The following is a 21,991-nucleotide window of genomic DNA, read 5'->3' on the forward strand; positions in this document are numbered from 1 at the left end:
CTTTTACTTGAGTATGATTTTTCAGTACTCTATCCACCACTGAACAATAGTTTTTTTATTAAATAATCTTGTCAGGCTTATTTAGAACAAGAATCATTTGATGCCATACAAACAAACTATTTAAGTCAATATACTATCTTATATAATTGTTAATAAATGACTCAAGTAAATTTCATCTAATGCAAAAGACCAAAATGTCTTGTCTATGACCCACATATCGCAAGTGTATAATCAAGTTTAGTAATTTTCCATTTAAACTGAACAGATGCAACCGAAAAAGCAAATAAACTGTCTTTATTTACAGAATTAATTTACAGTAACATGGATCTGAGATTAAGAACACTAAATAAATATCCTACATGAATTCAGATGAGGTTATTTTGTAAGAGCTTTAAAGAATAAATGTCAAGTACAGTATAAAGTCACAGATAGTGAAGTTCATAAATAAAAGGTTGGCTTATGCTTTGGTCACGCAAAATATAAATGACACTGCAATGTAGTCATAACTGGAATGATTGTGGGGACTAAAGCTTTTTTCACAGGTATGATGGATATACAGAATTCCCGTCACAGCTTGAGTAACAATGGCACCAAAAAAATGTACTGACACACATATAAGCTTCATGTCCCACATTCAACAAATAGTGCGGCTCTTGCTTTGCTGTTTGCACACACTGTTGAAATAATGATTAAATATCAACATCTGCATTACATGTAAACAATAATGGAATGGAGAAAGTTCACATCATGAAAGTATTCACAGATTCAAAAATCTGAAATCAGTGTGCATCTCAATAAAAGCCATTTAAAAACCACATGTACCTGTAAAATCTGACGATCTCTTGAATCTTTGTAGCGATAAAGGTAATTTTGTAGGAAAACATGATCCCAAAATGACTGTGGAACTGTCCTTCTCAGCACCTAACATCAGGTGGAAGACAAATTCAACAAGTAACATTCCTGTCGCCTGATGCAATCATGATTGTTAAGCAATAAAATTAGTGGTTTTCAATTTCGTTACATTTTCATTAGAAAACGATGTGATTTCAATAGTAATTTGAGCCGCATTAGGTCAAATACGTAACATCCTTATGCTACTGCAGACTCATATTAACTCATGTCTGTGAAAAAGTACGATTTATATGACCTATAAGGACTTCCAGGTCATTTATCCAGTTTAAAATAACAAACCTGTAGCATGAGGGCAGCTAATATCATAAATTGGTCTCATCCCAAGAAGGATCATTCATATTCTTAAGCATTTTTTTAACTATCTTCTCCAAATCTTTCCGGGCTCTCTGTTCTTCCTCCAAGGATTTCTTTATTTTTTTATAGTCCTGTTGAAAGGTTAAAATCAGTTAACTAGGAAACAGGAATGAACATATATTATTATTTTCTATGTTATTACACATTTATAATTAAAAAACATCATAGAGCCCTCTCAACGCTCACCTGTTTAAGTTCTTGTACCTCATCTCTCAGAGCGTAAACAACATCCACAAGGCTCCTAAGAAAAAATTGAATATTTCATGTCATTAAATACTTTTAAAAGCATAAGCTCTTGAATGTGTTCCCTCGACAAACAACCATCTTACAGACATTATAAAGCCTGTTCTGAGGGTGGACAAATATGTATGACAAATATGTCTTACTTCTCCTCTAGAAGAGTCTGACCGTTACTCTTCAACTCGTCTACACTGAACTTCTCGTCGCCAGGAACTATCAATGCTGGACTGGCATCTTTCCACTGTCCTGTTTCAAAAGAGAAGCCCCGCAAATTGATTTCAGCTGGTTTAGTTTAGTTGGACTGATCGATTAGCTTAGTACAGGACCACTGTGCCCCCCAAAAAATGGTTTGGACTTGATCAAACTTACACAGGACTGTGCGTGAGTGAGACAGGAGTTAGTCATGCAGAGAGGGATCATCCAAGGAAAATAAAAACATTCAGAAGAAGAAAAAAAAAAAAGGACCAAGGGGTTTCTTGAAGGGTGGTAAAACTGAAACTTTCCTCAACCACACAAAAATAAACACCTGTAAACAAAACCGGTACAAAAAAATAACAATAAAAACCGCTAAATAAAACCAAACAAAAGTCAAAAAACATTCGATGAAAAGGAACACATTTTGCTCCAAGAGATCAATTCCTGAAAGGATAAACATACTGTACAAAACAACCCAAGATTTATTTCAAATGTATATTACAATGTTTGTGGCATGTTGTCATATATTTGACTCTGCATATATATAACAAACACATTAATGTCTTCAAACCACGTAAACATCACTTAAGTATCTCCGTTGAGCGATTTTAAGAATATCTGCATGAAACAACCGACAAAAAAAAGTAGTAAATATTCACATTTTGTTCTTGTTCATATATTTTTTGAACCACAGAATAGAACTTGGTCACAAGGAATCACATAACAAGAGGAACTATACTCTGTCATTCTTGAAATAATTGGCAAGTCGGCTTTCTTCGTCTCAGAAACGAGTCATACATAAGAGAAAAGCATCAAACACTGAGGCTTTGACAGAGTCTTGATTAAATGGTGAGGAACTATTGACTAGTACCATCCACACACCTGATTTAAATGGAATAGAATTTCAACCAACATTAAAGTCAACCTTTTTTTGTAAACTTCCATACTTTTCACTATAGACACCACTGTAAACTTACATGTTAGATACAAGCATACAAAAAGTCCAAAATACATTTACAAATTGAAAATAAATACATTTATGTCACACAATTATCAACAAAACGTCCTCAGTAATACTGTCCGAGGTGCCATCTGAGATCCATAAATATGAATTTCATGAACTCATTTATTCAGCTCAATCTAATCGTCACATTCAGTAAACAGAGTCCAAGTAAATACCACATATTTCAGATGAATGACAATACTCTAATATTTACAGACATTGTAAGAGATTTATAATCTTTTCTCCTTTTTACAGCAGAATCTCTCCATGTTGCCTTCTGAGTGCATTATACCTTCAACAGCGTTAATAATTCAATACTTCAGGGAATGAAGGAATACAAACATTTTTAAAGGACACTTAAATAAATACTGTATGCGATGCAAACAACGTTAAAAAAAAGGTTGTGTGAGGTTGGTGGTTCTTGGGAGTTGAGATGTCAAGGCAACAGGGAACTGCTTTGGGAAAGTGCATACAGTATATATGCAGAAAATGATGAGGTGTGATTAAAACAACACTGATAGATAAATAAATAAATATAAAAATGAACAAAATAAATATGCATCATGACAGGGCATCAAATAAATAAATAAATAGTTTCAAATAAATATCATTTGAAATAGTAGTGAGGGGAGATTAATTTTGGTGGGAGATGTAGGAGCTCTTACGGGTAACAGAGCCCATCCTGTAACTGTGGGCCGTCCATATACTGTCATAGTCAGAGTCCTCTGAGAGGTCAGAAGTGGCCTCGGGCCTCGAGATACTGCTACGGCGGCCCAGAGAATCCGCGCTGGATTGATCCAAAACGTGGTTGTGCATGAGATCAGTGCCTTGCCATGCTGAGGAGGCCGTCCGGTCACGGATGAGAGGGGCGGTAAATCATATGAATGAATGGGGGAAGGGAGGATTGCAAATGGAGGTGGAAGGAAATAAAATGGGGCCGACCACATAGATGAAAGAACCAATAATAACCAGAGAAAATGAATATGTTTTTCAAATAAAAATAAAAGATGCATGAAGATGTTGTAATGAAAACATAGGGAATGGGGTTATGACAAATGAACATTAAGTAATGATGAGGAAAAAAGAGAGAGGACATTGTTATAAGAAATCCAGGAAAAACCTTGTTAAGATCAAGACTTCAGTTTTTAAGACTTCTATGTTAACACATAGAAAAGTAGATATGAATGAGGAATGTCTTAGAGGAAAAGAGACGGATGTGTGCGGGGCCGTGGACATGACTTACTTGAGTTGAGCGTTTGTCTGGTTTTGGCACTCGTGCAGTAGGCCTCGATCACTTTCAGGATCTGAGCATCCTCCTCTAGAGCTACAGTACCTGCACGGGTCAGAGGTTACGTTAGACTTGCAATCTTTCAGAAACTATTGATACCAATAACCTTATTAAACCATCGGTCTTACTCTTCCTCAGTGCAAACTCCTCGTCAGACGGCTTCCTCTCAGGCTTTCTCTTGGGCAGCAGCTTCTTCATAGTCTTGGGGCTTTTACTGAGGTCCTAAAGGAAGGAAAGAAAGTGAAAAATCACACAGAGGAATGTAAAAAGGAGTTAAGGCCACAATATACTTCAAGCATCTTTTTGAATAAAACCAGGCCAAAATGAAGTTTGTTTGGAATTTTAAACACCTTGACAAATCACCCTCTCAGAAAAAAACGCCTCTCTAACTGGTAAATGCCCTCAAACTATCATTAGTTCCTGGTGATTATGCTATAGGTAGTTGTGGCTCTGAGGCTCTACTTTCGCTGATATGGAAATGTTCTCCGATTCATTTATTTTCAGTATGTTGTGGTAAATTGACAGTAAAATCATAAACACACTAAAGAGCTGCTTTACAGTAGAAACTTTAGGTCTTTGTGGGTCGTGACGTAGATCAGAAAACAGATGTCTGACCAGGTCTAAAACTTTGACAAGTGCCTCAGACATGGATCAGGTTTTCACTGAGGATACAAGGGGTACATGTCCCCCACACTTTTCAAATTCCTGTTTACAGTGAAACATAGATGACTATAATGTCATCATGGATGAAAATAAGAAAGATGTGAGTTGGGAGATTCAGTATATTAGCTGAGGCCAGGACAGCCAAATTTTCTGTCAGACACAATCGGTCTATACCTGTTGATGTCAGCCTAACCTTTGGGTGTTTTTGCTGTACACAAAATTAGCAACAGGAATGTAATATTTGAATTTGTAAAAATGTAATATTAACTTATGCATGAAATACAGTTAAAAATGTCAAATAATCATTTTCATTTAATTAAACGTATTCATTTTGCTGCTGTGGGCGACACGATGGCGCAGAGGGTAGCGCTGTAGCCTCACAACAAGATTGCTGATTCGAGCCTCAGCTGGGTCAGTTGGCATTTCTGTTTGGAGTTTGCATGTTCTCCTTGTGTTGGCATGGGTTTCCTCCGGTTTCCCCCACAAGTCCAAAGACATGCGCTATAGGTGAATTGAATAAGCTAAACTGGCCGTAGTGTATGTGTGTGAATGAGTGTGTATAGGTGTTTCCCAGTACTGGGTTGCAGCTGGAAGGGCATCCACAGCGTAAAACATATGCTGGATAAGTTGGCGGTTCATTCCGCTGTGGTGACCCCTGATTAATAAAGGGACTAAGCTGAAAAGAAAATGAATGAATAAACTTTGCTGCTGTCTATCTGCTACTGATAGAAGATCAGACTAAGAACTACTGACTAAGAAATAGTGATTCAACAGTTTCTATTCTAAAAACCTGCAGTTTGATGGATGTCTTTGATTTTGTTTTTTTCAAGCTAGTTTGAAATTTAAAAAAATTCTTTATAATTTCCTGGATTTTTTTAATCACCACTGTACCAAAATGTATGTAAATGCAGGAAAAGGGATTTGAAATCCCTATTTTGTGTCCCCCCACTTCTCAAAGCAAAGTTATGCTCTTGTGGTTTGATATTAGTGGCCTCTGGTCTCTAAAAATAGCTTAAATGAACACAATGAGGCCTAAAAAGTCATAGGACGTAATGGTTTAAAGTGATCATCACTAAGTGACAGGTGATTGACATTTCAGCACGTCAGCTCATACTCACTCATTTGATTTAACTGTATCTTTCAGAAACATAGAAAAGTAAATTCATCTTGACATGTGTTCATGCAGGGCATTTATTGGTTATGGAAGCCCTTTGGCAGGGGTTAAATAAATAGCTAATACATAACCTATTAGGTTATGGCGTTAATACTTAAATCAAGCTATCATGTTCAGAAATAACCTTTATCAGCAGGGTGGGTGGAATCAGGATGTTTACTAACATTATCTTCCATATTTCAACTTTTTTAAACATAACTGAAGGATGCAAATGTATGTGGGAACCTTAACAGAGCTCTAAAAGAGTAGACATTTAGTTAGCTTAAGAATTGTGACTACTATATCAAAGGAAATGTTAGAAAGTAATACTTTTTTACATTTTATTATAATATTTGTATATCTAATATTAAATTTGTAAGTGGAAGTTACAATACCTCTTTATAGCAGAGAGCAGCTGAGGGCCTGAGTGGAGGTGCTGGACGCAAGCAGCTCAGGCTCCAGGGCTTCTGGGTTTTTGGGGGCTCCAGCGGGCCCCACATCATAGTGCTGTGAGGGGTACCATGGGAGGAGGGGTGCGGTAGGGTGTGGTAGGCAGGAGCAACAGTTAAGCCCCGGCTTTCTCCATGTCTGGAGGGCGTCAGAGGGTGAGACGGGAGCTAGAGGAGTAAGATTTTGATAGTCAAGTTAATATTATTAGGCCACATTTCACACTAAAATCAAAAGAAAGGAAAAAATAAATATCACCCTTGATTTGAAGTCATAGGTCTCTGAGTAAAATGTAATTTGCTGTTATTTTTGGCCATCCGATGTGTACAATAGGTGATTTTTTTTTCTTTCTTCAGAACAACATTAAAGAAGAGTTTTAGATTGATCCATAAATGCAAGTCAAAGGCTACTGGCACTTTAAGATTAAACTAATTATTATTGATGAAGCGAAATGATCAGCGTGTGCAAAAACATTTAAATTGTTATAATGTTGTTAGTTGTGTAATATATTCTATTAAGAATATAATGTTCTTGTACAGACTGATCGTTTCAGTTCATAAGACCTCAATGTATTGCCAGGAGCCATGTGTATTTATTTTAATGAAGTGTTTAATTTTGTTTCGACTTTCGAATTAAAGATGCCTTTGCATTTTTTTAAATCCCCAAAGACCACTGTTTCAGCTAAAGATCTTGTTTAATGCTCTACTGAAGAAAAAACCGTCACCTACATATCGGATGATAACAGCTTATTTTCAATTATGGGTTATTAAAACTGTCAGAACAAATAATAAAATTGTAAATTTGTCAAGTCTGTACTACTTTTATTTACAATTATGTAAATACTATGCATGTTTTTCAGATGCGATGATAACTAGGCGACTCACTGTGTGGCAGGGGACAGTGAGGGGTTTCATGCTGGGTGCTGCCATGGTGGTGTGTTTCGTCTGTCGGTTCAGATGCTCAAGCCAGTCGTGGAAATCCTGCTTGTTATAGCAGATCACCTGAAGCCTCTCAAACATGCTTCCTATTGGAGGAAAAGGTACAAGCACAGTCAAAGAAAGACCACGAATGATCAAAAACACTTGATTGTGTAAAAAAATATGAGTCAGCGTGTTCTCACCCGAGAGCTCAAAAGCATTTTTATGACTCTCACAGTCTTCTAATGGGGTCACAGTCATCCCACTCAAAGGTAGCTTGCCCTGAGAAAAACAAAGCAGACGTTTCTCTTTGTGCTGGAGGCACAAGTGCCTTTTCGCATGCGTTTTGAAAGTCTGTGGTTTGAGTGGATTTTAGAGAGTGGTGGAGTGGGACATTGAGATTTATTTGGCTGTGTAGTAATCAGTTCTGACAGCAGCTGCTTTCTGACCTGGTAGATGAAGCCACTCATCCTTGGACTGGCAGACAGGATGAGCAAAACATGAGGAAATAGCAAAAGGTAACGCTCATTCTTCTCCTGGAAAAAAATGAATAATTATATGTATATCGATAAAACACAGAGACAGTAACTGGAAGTTAGAACTGAAAAATTGACAATTATCTGCAATATTATTATTCAAAAACAATTTTTTTCTTAGTTTTTGCCTTTAAAGAACACCTATTTTACCCATTTTTCAAGATTTAAGATAAGTCTTTTGTGTCTCCAGAATGTGTCTGTAAAGTTTCATCTCAAAACACTCATCAGATTATTTATTTTATCTTTCAGAATATTGGAATTTTCTGCTCTGAACACAATGTAGCTGTTTTTGTTGCCTGTGCCTTAAATGCTAGTTCTCCCCGTCCACCGTTCCCACGTGCCTGTCAGTGTGCCTCAATCTCCACCTCAGCTGCGTCAGATAAACAGCACAGTGGCAGACATGAAGGAAGCAGATCTCACGTAACGTTTGTAAGAAATACTAGAGTAAAAAAAACTTTCCTAATTATTATTTGATGTATTTGTCGTGGAGTTGGAATGTTCACGCATGCACACTCTCAAAGCAGACACACACATAGCGTGCACTTTTAGCTTTGCATTGTTTTTGCACGGCAAATGTGACAGGATACACGTAATATCCACAGCTGTATAGACATCTGTTATGTTAATATGCAAAATAAACCCGATTTAAGGTCCACAAACCGGCATTGAAGCATTTTCTTTTATATTTGTACTGACATGCGGCTGTGGTGATGAAATAAAAAACAGTAAAATCACTGTAATACGTTACAAACATGCACGGTTTTAAAAACGTTTTAAACTTGTTACACTCATACCTGATCATATTTGATTATGATTGATGATCACAGAGAGCTGAACAGATCTTTTAATCCCGGTTGCTTTGCGCACGTCCTGTCTTGTTGATATATGATATACTACAGAGACATGTTAATACTCGGCTGTCAATCAATTCGGTGAGCTGGGAAACCGCACTCCTACGTTACGTTGTGGTGGGCCTCAAAATGGGAAGGATTTAGATCCTTTGGATTTTAACATCAGGAAATGTTAAAAAAGAGACTTATATTCTTTATATAACTCTATTATGACTGTGGACACACTATACCTACACACAGTTATGTCCAAACCGCTTACAAAAGGTGATTTTCATCATAGGTGCCCTTTAAAAATCTCGTGATACTTTAAGGTTTTGCCCTGTTATGAAAATTACACATACTCATGTCAAAACATGAATTTTGAAGCTACTATGTGCATTTTAATAAACATTTAATACAATTTTATTTGTAATGAAACAAATAATAATACAGTATTAATAAAAAGTTTTGTAATAAGTAAATATGAACATTTGGGGTGCAAATCTGTATTATTACCACAGACAGTAGTTTCCTCATAAGCCATTATAAAACCCCATAAGGAAACCTTGAAGGAACCCAAAGCAAATTATTCTTCCAGGTTTTAAGGTCATTTTTGCACCACTCTATTCAGATGACTAAAATGAAGTCAAATTTGCAGCAAACATACATAAACAAATTGTTCATACTGTAAGAGGCTAAATTATTATATGCGTTTGTTTATATAAATATAAAACCCAATCCTACAATAATATAAGCCCTGAATTTAGAAAAAGACAATGAAATTTCATGCTGACTTTAATTGCCTTGTATTGGTCAAATAAGTAGATGTGATGCTGTCTCACCTCACAACCGTGGTTCTGTACCATAGCCTGACTCATATACAGCACTGAACCCAAAGTCTTGATGTCCTCGCCCTCCCACAGACGAATGGTCTCTGCCAGTATCTGAAGCTCCAGCTCCTTGCGTTTCCGCACCTCCTGACACTGTGCCTGTAAACCACAGCAAGACAATACATTAAAAAAACTGGCAGCCATAGAAAAGGGCATACCAAACTGAAGCAGCAAAACCACAGGACACCAGTCTGCTTTAGTTAACTAGGCACAGTTGACACTCACAGATAGATTCTTGAAGGCGGTCATACATTTTTGAATTTCCGTCCTGTCTGGATGACCCTCCTGAAAGAAGACATAGACATAGTGAAATGCTGATAATCTTTAAAGCTCCACAGAAACTCAGATTCTCTCTCTCCCGTTCCCTTCTACCTCCATGTGTCTCTCCAGCTCTTTCAGTAATGTGGGATATCTGTCCAGTCTCATGAAGGGTTTGCTGAGGCCAGAGGTTAGTGTGAGAATACCGGGTACAGATGCACCCCTGCCCTCCATGAACTCCCCAAGTTCTTCACTGCGGGGACAGAAATGAGACATTAACCCTTATTACACCAGAGGAGGGTCTGTGTGTGAAATCAGAGCACAGTGGCATACCTGTGAAAGGTGAGAACATTGACTGTCGACGGATGGTTGGAGCAGTAAGACACATTAAGAGACCTCATCTGAGGCATGAGGTTGAGGAAGAAGCCTCCCACCTTCTGCTGCAGCTCTGGAAGCCTGAATCATACAACATTGAGGAAAATGAGTACAAATACTACTACATTCTGCTTGAGTTTGGGTTTCTTCCAGGGCTGAAAGATATTTGAAAAATTTGACATTGCAATATTTTTTTTCTCTGCAATATATATTGCGATATAAATACAATTTCACCAGATGACTTACATACAGGGTATATATACGGTTATCAGAGACTGAAATTCAATACCCTTTAAGACCTTTTTAAGACTCTTTGAACACATTAAGACCTCATCACCACTTTAGGTTTCAACCAGTAACATTGCCTACATTTTAACTTGCAGTATATTTACTAAATACTGATTGCAAGAAACAAATCCTAAATTAAAACTGTATTTATATACTGAATAAAAATGTAAAATAACACTGCATAGTCTTCATCATATAAATTATTCAATAAAATGCATCTGTTTACACTACTTTAGGCACAACTAAAATGCTTTGAACTCCCTTAAAATGCTCACACAGCCACTGGCCCCAAAAACACATGCAGATGATGAAGCTTCACCTTATTGAATTGAATTTTGAATTGAATTTTATTTGACAGATTTTAGACAAGCTGTACAAGTATCCCATACATTTTGAAATAAAAACTGTCGAGGATAAAAACACAATAAAGCCCTGGGCTTGTTTCCATTGTGGTCCTCGCTGTTAAAATACCGATGATGCATAAAACAGACAGTACCTCATACATTTTTAAAACGGGAACAAAATAATTCACAAATACATTCCTTCATTCATGAATTTTTCTTTTCGGCTTAGTCCCTCTATCAATCAGGGATCGCCACAGCGGAACGCACCATCAACTTATCCAACATACGTCCCATGCAGCGAGTGGCCTTCCAGCTACAACCCTATACGCAATCCAGTAACATATTATCCTCGTCAAACAACCATCTTTTGATTACTTTTTTGAACCTCCTTAAATCTTTTATTTCCTTGATGGATTTTGGTAATTTGTTCCACATGATTGCACTTGTATATAAAAACATATTTTCCCCACTAGACTTCTAAATTTAAATAAACAAATATTAAAATCCCAACTCCTAGTACTATATGAATGCTGTTGCCTCACCATTTGAAAATAGTTTACCAAATAACTAGGAACCACATTATTAAACATTTTACGTACCATTCCCAGTTTTAAAAAACATACTCTCTTACTAACAGTTAACATGCCTAATTTTTTAAAAGACTCTTTGTGCAAATGTGCTCTAGGATGAGTTTTTAAAATTATTCGTACTAATTTATTTTGTGCCTTTTGCAATTTTTCCTTCATAATCTGTGAGCAGCTACTATACCAAAAAAAGGTAGCATAATCAAAATGGGGTTGAATTAAAGCTCCTGACATCAATTTTAAAGAATGAACATCCAACAGATCAGCTTGCCTTGCTAAAAACCTAATTTTTCCACATATCTTCGTAAAAACCTTTCTTGCCATAGCATCACCTCATAATTTATTATCTATTAAACATCCCAAATAATTTATAACATTTTTCGACTCTATTTTCAATTCATTAATCCTAACTACAAAACTATCATCTTTCTTTAATTTCACTCTTGAAGCAAATAAAAGAGCTTCTGTCTTACCTATGTGCAAAGAAAGTTTATTGTCTATAAACCAGTTATACACACTTTTTAACTGGGAACTCATGATTTCTTCCAGGGCCCTTTTGTCTTGATGAGATACTAAAATTGCGGCATCATCAGCATAGAGATAGAGTTCCTCTGAACATGCTATTTTTAAATCATTAATATATAAAAGAAAAAATAAAGGACCTAAAATACTTCCTTGAGGAACTCCACAATTAATTGATAAGGGAGTAGATAATATACCCTTTATGTCAACTCTCTGGCTTCTATCATGCAGATAGGACTGAATCCACTTTAGAGACGCTTTATCAAACCCAATTGCCTTTAATTTATATAATAAAATTTGATGGTCTACAGTGTCAAAAGCCTTCTGAAGGTCAAGCAGCACCATTCCACAATATTTGCCGCCATCTACAGCTCTCCGTATTTTATCAGTCATATGTAATATGCATGTCTCGGTGGAATGTAATGCTCTAAAGCCTGACTGTAACTCATACAAAATATGTTTTTTACTAATATAGCTGACTATCTGTTCATGTACAATTTTTTCCAGAATTTTAGACATCCCCCCCCAAGATTGAAACAGGTCTGTAATTAATCATATCTAACTTGCATCATTTTTTATATAATGGTATAACTCTAGCACTTTTAAAATCACATGGTATTTTTCCTTGTTCAATAGATAAATTTAAAATATGTGATACCAAGGGGGCAATAACTTTAACAGAGTCTTTAAAAAATCTTTCAGGAATATTATCAATTCCAGGAGCCTTATTTAGTTTTAACTCGCTAATAATTTTTAAAACTTCACTTTCTGTAACCTGTCTCAAACTAAAAGAATATGGAAAAATATCCCGTTGTCTATAAAAAGAAATCACTCTATCTTCATTGTAAATAGCTGGTTGCCCTGGAAGCTGACCACATAATTTTTTTGCTAACAATATAAAATACTGATTAAAAGATTCAGCAATATCCTTTGGATTAACTAATAATTTGTCTTCTACCTTTAAGTTAATTCTAGATTATTTCTTACTTTTAGCATTTGAATAACCTAGATTTCTCAATACACCCCAATGTTTTTTTGGTTCGAATTTATTTTCATATTGTGGTTCAATTCCGCAGTGTCTCCACAATTCTAGTGTGTTTAACCTATGTTTTTTGGACAACTATAATCCCAACTCAACATTGTATATCCTGTGATGTGACTATTGAGCACACACACATTACGATATCGATGCTCAAACAATATTTTGTGCAGCTCTAGTTTTTTCCCTAAACAGTTTAAACGTACAGACTCCATTTAAACCTTATTTTGCAAATACACTTACAAAAGTTTATTTTTGAATTTATTTCATTACTAAACAAAGACTATTATATTTAATTCAGCAAATATGCATTAAGTAATAAAGAAAGCAACAAAGAATGACAGAAAGATTTCCATTTTTTTATTTATGAAATCTATTAGCGATCCCAAACTTGAATGGTAGGGTCATTTCAGTCTTTGCTGTGATACCATTTTTGGTTTTAGAAACGTAATAAAGTACAAGTTTAAGTAAGATAATTTTGTATTCACCAAACAGGTCTCAACAGGGCAGCAAACCTTCATGAGTTTCTTTTTTCTGCTGAACATGAAAGAATATATTCTGAAGAAAGCTGTAAACCTGTAACCATCGACTTCCATAGTAGGAAAATCAAATACTATGGAAGTCAGTGGTTACAGGTTTTCAGCTTTTTTTCAGATAATGTTCTTTAGCATACGATAGAAGAAAGAAACTCAAACAGGTTTGTGTCAAGTGAAGGGTGAGTAAATGATGTCAAATTTTTCATTTTTGGGTGAACTAACCCTTTAAGTCTAATACTTTTATTATTAAAAAACAAAACAAATAACATTAATTTGAATAAATATGTTCAATTTGCTTTCTCTAATAAGAAGTATAATTTATTATACTTATGTTGAAAACTTGCCACTAGAGGTCAGTTTAAACATTAGATCCTTAACTCGGAGTATACTTTAATGGACCTCAGGTTTATGTTACTGCCCAGGTCTATTTTCATCATCTAGAAGTCGAAACTTGATACATTTGATTGAGTCTCAGTTTCACTAAGTGCTCCTGTTGTAAATTACTTAAGATCAAAGCCAGGAATCACACAGCAGCTCATGGTTAGAATGAAACTCACTTGGTGAGGTCCTCCAGTGACTGGACCAGAGTCTGCTGGAAAGTGCTGATCTCCTCCAGGTTCCCGAGAATGACACTTACATCTGCAGGGCTCAGTCTAACAGAAACAACGACAACTGTTAGAAAAAAAGGCAGTTCATCCAACAACTTTAAACTGTCATTTTCTCAATCTCCACTTGTTCAAAACCTATTTTAGTCTCTTTTTTACTGTTAAACACAAAAGATGAAGGATATTGTAAACTGGTAGCCATCCACTTCTGGTATTCAAAAATACATAGTATTTTTATTTCCTACCATGGAATTCAAAGGCTACCAGTTTGCAGCAATCTTCAAAATATCTTCTTGTGTACTCAAGAGAGAAATAAACTAAAAGAAGAAAAAGAAAGATTTTGAACCATTAAGGATCAGCAAATGGTAAGTAAATGCTCATTTGTGGGTGACAAAAATAACATTAAATAACAGCAAATTGGAATTTTTGTCTGAACTAATGACAATAAGTAAACTTGAGGGGATAAGTAAACTTCACATTTTATCAAAAAATTTTTTGTATAATCATATTAAATGAACAAAAATGTACAGCACTATGCAGAGAAAATAATGAAATCGTTATAAGAAATGTAATTTTTACCACCTTAAATGGAAACTACGAGGAATATTTGTATACTAACCACTTTTATTTGAAAATTTATAATCAGCTTTTAAATAAAATAATATCAAATTAAAGACATTTCTGACATCCTAGGTCGTCTATGAAAGCGTGTGTGTGTGTGTGTGTGTGTGTGTGTGTGTGTGTGTGTTTCTATGTATGTAATTTTTATTTTTATTGCCATGTCAGCAACAAAGGCTATTTTCATGGCAAGAACATTTTAAAAATAAATATACAATTAAATACAACTTATTTAATTCATGAATTAATTTGTTTGTGTTAATACATAATTTTAAAAATCTCATAATTTTAATCTAATAATAACATGTTGTTAAAAATGTCCTTAAGAAAGTTTATTTCATTAAAAAAAAAGTCTTCTGGAATCATTAAACGCAGGACAGTCCAGTAAAATGTGTTTTACAGTAAGGGGAGTTGAGCAGTACAAACATTGAGTGAGGTCTTCATCTTTAAGCAAAAAGGCATGGGTTAAACTTGTATGTCCAATATGACATCTGATAAAAATCACTTGATCAAATCTCACTTGAAAATCACTTGAAATCAAAGATTTCAAAAACTTTTTTATTTTCCAATGCATGCCACTCCTCTTGCCACCTGTTTAAAATGTAGACTTTGATAAAAGCTCTCATCTCTGAAGGAATTTGGCATTTGTTCACCACTAGTTTCAAAAAGTCCTGAGCAGCTGCATCAGCTGTCTATGAAGAAAAAGAAAGAATTCCAACTTCTAATAATAAAATAAAACTTCTGGTGACACTTATAACAAGTGCTTTAGGAATCTACACTCCCTTTAAAGGGATAGTTCACACAAAAATGAAAATTTACTCTCCCCCAATTACTAAACCTTTATGAGTTTATTTTGTCTGTTCAACACAAAAGAAGATATTCTGAAGAAAGCTGGAAACCTGTAACTATTCACTTCCATAGTAGGAAAAACAAATGCTACGGAAGTAAATGGTTACCGGTTTCCAACATTCTTTAAAGGGCACATAGTTTACCTCTTTTTTTATGATTTAATATTAATATTATGGTTCTGCTAAGTGTGTCAGTTTAGGTTCAGTCTAAAATACAATTCAGATTTTTTTTTTTATTATAATGTGTTAAAAAGTGTCATGTTGGGGGCGTGTTCACAGTTTGCTGATTTATGGGTGTGTTGCTTCACATGTAAATTAGTTTCTGCTTCCCGCCAATGTAACAAGGGGGCGGGGCCATGAGCTCATCCGTCGTACATGTACGACTCGGACACAGACCAAGCAGAGAGTACAAAATCATTTGTGTCTTTGTACAGTTTTACAGCCAACTGTGTGCTAATTTCAAGTGCCGAGTTTGTACACAGAAACTAATAACCACGCACACTGAATTAACTTTGACTGAGGCACTGGATGCACCGCTCGAAGCCGTGACATGGCACACCAGACACTCTCTGTGGCGCGGCAGAAACATGAAGTGTCCCGAATCGTCGCGCCACGCAGAACAGAAGGAAGAAACTGATTTGGAACAAGTCAATGTTGAGTAAATAATGAAGTTGAGTAGAAATTTCCTTTTTGGGTGAACTAGCCCTTTAATTTAATAGTAGTGAAATTTGTGCAGAAAAACACAAGGCATATCACCTTTCTGTCATCTGTAGAGGTCTCAGGTAGCTGGTCAAAAGGTTCAGGAGCTCCTTTGAATACTCTGTTTCAGTTTCTAAAATGTTCTGTAGCACCTGAACAAACAAACAAACAGCTATTCTTACACAAGACACTTGTAAAACAATGATGACAAATCAGCCGTGCTCATTCACAAATCAACAGAGTCTGATTACATTTATGCGCACAACCTTCCAAATGAAGCAAATCAACATGACAACACTTGAAACAGACACTAAACTCAAGTGTGCTTACCAGGTTGTAGTAGGTTTTGCTGATGGATGCGGTATCAAAACCTTTGGGAGGGCTTTTAAGATTTCCAGATTTAGGGGACACCTGTTTGTCTGTGTGGAGTGTTTTAGGAAATGGAGAGTTTTAATAAAAGGATCAAATTTAAAGAATGTTTATATGTTTTATAAATGACACGTACCAGACCCTTTGACCTCTTTGACATAATTGCTCGGAAACCAGCCCGTCTTGCCGTTGAGGATTCCTTCCCACCAACCCCCTTCTTCTGTGCGAGTGACACTGATAAGGTCGCCTTTGCTGAAAGTAAGCTCATCCTCATTGGTCTGCTGGAAGTTGAAGCGAGCTTTAACCACTAACTGAGCGTTGCTGTTATCCGTCATGTCCTATAAAAGAGGAACAACTCATGTTTCATGCAGCCTCACAGTGTGTTAACAAGTCAGAATATTAAAAGTGACCCACTTGCATTAATTAGTATGTGTATACACAAGACGCTGCTTCTGACAACCAGTTAAAAAGATGATATGTTTGCATTTATACAAAAAGAAAATATGCCAACATAGCAGTTGCACACAGCAGTTTTCCCACATTCTTTACTTTGCTTTTATTTAAATGATTCACAAATATTTAATTGCTATGGTAACACAAAATAATCACCCTTGACATGCAATGTAACTTCAAATGCTATTCAAAGTTCTGGAGTCAGTTAGATTTTTGGGAGACATGGGAAATAAATTAATTGTACCAGTTTAATTGGATTAACAATTCACACCATTTACTACTGGCTTATTACCTACCTATTATTAAGATACTAACTGTTTATTAGCACTTATAAAGTATAATCTTAATTTACATCCATAATTCTGCCCATTACCTAAACCCAACTACCACCTTACTATTAATGGGTCATGAAAGACCAAAACACAGATGTTGACAGTCATATTTATGTCCCACGTCGTTAAAAACACTATTAGAACAGGTATATTTAAAAAAATTGGTTGTTTTTGCGTTGTTTAGAGCAAATTCGTTCTTCCGGTTTAAAAAGACATTTTGAAGCAACATCACGGCAATCAGATCATTGTGTAAATTCCAGCTTGGAGATTGGCTGTCTGTACCGGCCGGTACAAAGTGACGTCATTGAGTTTTCAGCACATCTGTTCATTAATTCATGAGAAAGACCAATGGACCAATCAGCGCGCTCTATTGTGAACGAGATGCAACTTCATTAATATGCATGATATAGCTTCGAAGACTCCTTTTACCTGTTGCAGTGTTCAGAGAGATGTCACGTTGAGTTGCTAATCGTAATTCAAACAAGTAGAAAAATAAGAATTGTTCGGAGACATGAGTCGTCAGTGTTGCGTTTATAAACATGCCGCAAGGAAGATTTTGTTTCCATTTCCCCGTGATGAAAACACAGCTCACGTGTGGACCCAAGTAATTGGATTACAGTGATCTGCTAACATGCGACAAAAATATGTTTGTAAGTAGGGCTGTGCGAATAATCAAAATCGAATCTCAATCGTGATTTGGAGCGTTGTGATTAGCTAATCGCAAGATGCTGCCATATAAAATATATATGTATTATATAATGTTCCCTACCCAGAGCAAATGCGTGACTGCCGTCTGTTTGACAGTCTTACTAGCCAATTGAGTGAGCACACCTTTGTTCAGCCCAATTAGAATTGCGCAACCGAAGTATGCGGAAAGCCCACAATAAAACAAACAGGAAAACGTGGACAAGTGGGATGAAGGCATCAGCCATTTCAGAAGCATTAATAGAAGAATTTATATCAATGAAAAACAGCATGTCGGTAATATTGGAATATTTTGGTTTCAAAGGCACAGACACTGAACAAAACCAGTTCATTTGTAAGAGCTGTCGCAGAATTGTTGCCACAGCTTGAGGAAATACAACAACCAGCACCTAAAAAAGCGCCAGACTGCTATATAAGGAATGTCTTGCTAAAAAGTAAACTAAAATTTTGCCAGTGACGCTTAATCTTGTAGCTAGCAACAGCAAAGTACTTCAGAGTATTTCCAAGTTCTTTGCAGCTGTTACACCATATGCAAAAACATTTCGAAGGCACCAGGAGATAACGAACTCCATAATTCACTACTGTTCACTCTAAAGAAAAAGTAGTGTTTCATTTCTGAATATTTCTAAACAAATTTGAATAAAAGTTGGAGTTAGTTAACATCTTTTCAGTTCCTTTTTTAACTAACACTCACTGCATTTCAGCAGTAAGAAGCTACGATACAGAATATTAAGCTGAAGCTTGACTACAATATTAAATCGCAAATCAAATCGAAATAACAGTATCTGTTAAAAAATAAATAAATAAATAAAAATAAAATCGCAATTAGATAATTTCCCCAAATCGCTCAGCCCTATTTGTAACAAACATTTTTTTACCTGAGAGCTTTTTCGCATCTGGAAATGGTGAAATTCGGATTTGCCACTCATCTTCTTTTAAAAAAAGACATGGTTCCAGTTGGTGTTGATGGTCCTGTCTCTACAGATTTGGTAAGTGTGTGATCCATGTTCTTTGTTTATGTTTATTCAAATGGCAGTTAGTTAGTATCGTCAGCAGCGCTCTTTCAGTTTTTAAAGACATACTTTAGTCAAAATGATACAGTAATATCACTACAATTTTATGCACTGAAAATAATCCACTTCCACACAGCTCTCAGATCTGCTGTGAATGCTGCTCTCAGAATCACTGTCTATCTCCCCTGGGTCTGTATTTCTGTTGCCGGTGTGAAAATCAGCTGTAGTGCACGTAATGAAACTCCCCATTTCATGCAAAACCTTCTATCTTTCGCAACTTCGCACTCCCACCTAAACAAAGCTTGACTCACTTTCCTAAAACTAGAGCTATGAAAACACTGGGGGGTTTTATGGCCTTTTATTAAGCAGCTAATTAGTAATTTATCGAGCCTAAAGTCTTAGTTAAAGGTTTGCTAATGGTTTGTTAAACGTGTGAATTGTACATAAAAAAAATTAAGTGTAACCAAATTAATAAATTTATTCTGCAAGGGTTCATTTCATTTATTATAAGTGTAATAATCAAATTTCAAACAAAAAAATACTGAAAAAAGAAAACATAATGAATGTTTCTTAGAATGAATTGTAAATGATCATGTGATGATGAAGACTGGAGTAGAGGCTACAAAACTTTTGAGGAAACCAGCTAATTTTTGACAAAATAAATTCAGCTTTGGTGACCAAATGTTTTTTTTTTTTTATTAGAACAATCTTACTGACACCAAGCTGTGGAATTGTAGTTTTCATTTGATATGCACAGCAAAACAAATCTTTTTGACCAAGATCTTCTGATGTTGGTCTAGCGGTCTCACTCCAATGTTACTCACAAGGCTGCGAAACTGGTTATGGAGCAATTTAGAAGATCGGCCCAGTGAAGACTGGGAGGCCAGCGATTCAAAGGACTTGATCCGGTGGGCGGAAGAGTGACGCGTACATACAGAGTCACTGCCAATGCCAATATCTACACAGTAAAAACAAACAAACTATCAGGAAGAGCACATTAGGACATACATTTAAGAACATTTTAAGCATGTTAAACACTGTGCTTTTGAAATTTTAATTTAGTATCTAAATGGGAGAAGGACACACTTACCTGCAGTTACTTTATTGAGGGCAACCAGTGTAGTGAGGACTCTGCTGATGTTTTGGCCCTGAAGCAGGTCACCAGCCTCAAATGGCTAGAGAGAGAGAAAAACATTATATAACATCATTAATCTAGACCACCTAAATGTCTGTTAAAGCCGGGAGAGCATCATATAGCCTATTTCAAGCACATTAAGCTTAAGGGAAATTACTCTAGCTGTGCTACATAAATCTTAAGAGCTTAACATGAGAAGCTAGTTTCAAGGTATCTTAGATGAAAATGTATATAAAAAAAAATTATTTACATATATAACATTTTTTAGAATTTTGACAATTTCAAAGAAAACAGAAATCCTTATTTCAACCTAACAACATCATGAATAAAAGCATAAATCATATTTTATCGTTTTAATTTATATGCATGGAACGGTACATCTATAAACTCCAATACCAATTTTACCTAGGATTATTTTTATAAAATTATTACCATTCATAAGAAATGTTTAGAGAAAGAAACATTTCTTACATTTTTTGCCTTTATTTGATAGGACAATGTGATGACAGGAGGGGGAATTGGAAAGAGATAGGGGACGGGGATAGGGAAAGGTTCACGAGGCGGGACTCAAACTCAGGACACCTGCAGTATATGTTGGTGCACTACTAACCACTAATAATAATAATAATAATTCCTTACATTTATATAGCGCTTTTCTAGGCACTTAAAGTGCTTTACACAATGGTGGGAATCTCCTCATCCACCACCAGAGTGCAACATCCACCTGGATGACACGATGGTAGCCACACTGCACAGCACACACCAGCTGATTGGAGAGGAGACAGAGCGATGAAGCCAATTATGATATGGGGATGGTTAGGAGGCCATGATGGGCAGAAGCCAGTAGGCAAATTTGGCCAGGACGCCGGGGTTAAAGCCCAACTCTTTTTCAAAGGACATCCTGGGATTTTTAATGACCACAAAGAGTCAGGACCTCGGTTTGATGACTTATACAAAAGACAGCTCTCACTGAACAGTATTGAGTCCCCTTTACTATATTGGGGGGCATTACCCACACAGACCGCAGGTTGAGCACCTCCTCCTAGTCTCACTAACACCACTTGTGGCAGCCACCTAGCCACCATCCATGTACTGACCGGGCGCAGCCCAGCGAATCTTCAGTGGGCGACTATTTGAGAGTTGAGAGTTGTGTTGTAATGTAGAGGTCTGCATTCTCGCGACTGTACTGCGAAAACCAACCAGATTTCTTGGGGCGCGGGAATAAATTTCCAAATAAAGCACTAGAGTGGTCGGTAACTCTGGTGTAATTTGAACGGGAGCAAGTACATGTGCATCAGCCTGGAGGCTGTGTATGTGTGTATGTGAATGAGAGAGAGCATGATGCTGTGTGTTGCTTGTTTGGTGCTGTCTATGTGTGTGTGTATGTGTGTGTGAATGAGAGGGAGAGAGCGTGATGCTGTGTGTCCGTTGCTTGGTGCTATCTATGTGTGTGAATGAGAGCGGTTGAACAAATGCTGAATATAAGCGGGAGCGGTCAGGTTCGGACTAAAACTTGGCGGGAGTGGGATTGAAAATTTAGTTCCGCACAGATCTCTATTGTAATGTTACATGCATGCTGATGATCTTAATTTGAATAAGGTATACAAACATTGTGATAAAACATGTTTGAAAAGTACAAGCATCATACTAAGTCATGCAACACCATGTTATTACATTTTTCTTTCCTTGAAACACATGTAAATAAAGGAAATGGGTAGATTATTACGGTAGACATATTTTTAAACTTTATGCTCATCTTCGAGGTTGTCAGCTTTCTTATTAAATTGAAAGGAATTTTCTGAAACTTAGAGACCACGTGAAACGAAAGTAGTATGTTGAT

The 21,991-nt window shown here is 36.2% G+C and overlaps 1 protein-coding gene across 4 annotated transcripts in view; it reads right to left on the bottom strand.

The window, feature by feature from the left end:
- Window positions 1–331: 331 nt before the first annotated feature.
- Window positions 332–21,991, bottom strand: part of arhgef7a (Rho guanine nucleotide exchange factor (GEF) 7a) — a 33,059-nt gene continuing 11,399 nt past the window's right edge. Inside the window, exons 3-22 of one of the 4 annotated variants that reach the window (XM_056465120.1) lie at window positions 20,107–20,191; window positions 19,841–19,974; window positions 16,650–16,851; window positions 16,475–16,563; window positions 16,202–16,296; window positions 13,932–14,027; window positions 10,020–10,142; window positions 9,801–9,939; window positions 9,654–9,713; window positions 9,381–9,527; window positions 7,622–7,708; window positions 7,376–7,454; window positions 7,140–7,279; window positions 6,204–6,425; window positions 4,121–4,214; window positions 3,948–4,037; window positions 1,653–1,752; window positions 1,453–1,507; window positions 1,192–1,337; window positions 332–921 (exon numbers count right to left, since the gene is read on the bottom strand). In XM_056465120.1, coding sequence (XP_056321095.1) covers window positions 1,215–1,337; window positions 1,453–1,507; window positions 1,653–1,752; window positions 3,948–4,037; window positions 4,121–4,214; window positions 6,204–6,425; window positions 7,140–7,279; window positions 7,376–7,454; window positions 7,622–7,708; window positions 9,381–9,527; window positions 9,654–9,713; window positions 9,801–9,939; window positions 10,020–10,142; window positions 13,932–14,027; window positions 16,202–16,296; window positions 16,475–16,563; window positions 16,650–16,851; window positions 19,841–19,974; window positions 20,107–20,191 — 2,160 coding nt within the window. In that variant the 3' untranslated portion in view covers window positions 332–921; window positions 1,192–1,214. Of the gene's footprint in view, window positions 1,338–1,452; window positions 1,508–1,652; window positions 1,753–2,165; window positions 3,541–3,947; window positions 4,038–4,120; window positions 4,215–6,203; window positions 6,426–7,139; window positions 7,280–7,375; window positions 7,455–7,621; window positions 7,709–9,380; window positions 9,528–9,653; window positions 9,714–9,800; window positions 9,940–10,019; window positions 10,143–13,931; window positions 14,028–16,201; window positions 16,297–16,474; window positions 16,564–16,649; window positions 16,852–19,840; window positions 19,975–20,106; window positions 20,192–21,991 lie in introns of those variants that run through there. The other 3 variants (XM_056465123.1, XM_056465119.1, XM_056465121.1) reach the window with 3 other exon arrangements.

This window comes from Danio aesculapii, chromosome 9, assembly GCF_903798145.1.
Source record: "Danio aesculapii chromosome 9, fDanAes4.1, whole genome shotgun sequence".
NCBI lineage: Eukaryota > Metazoa > Chordata > Actinopteri > Cypriniformes > Danionidae > Danio > Danio aesculapii.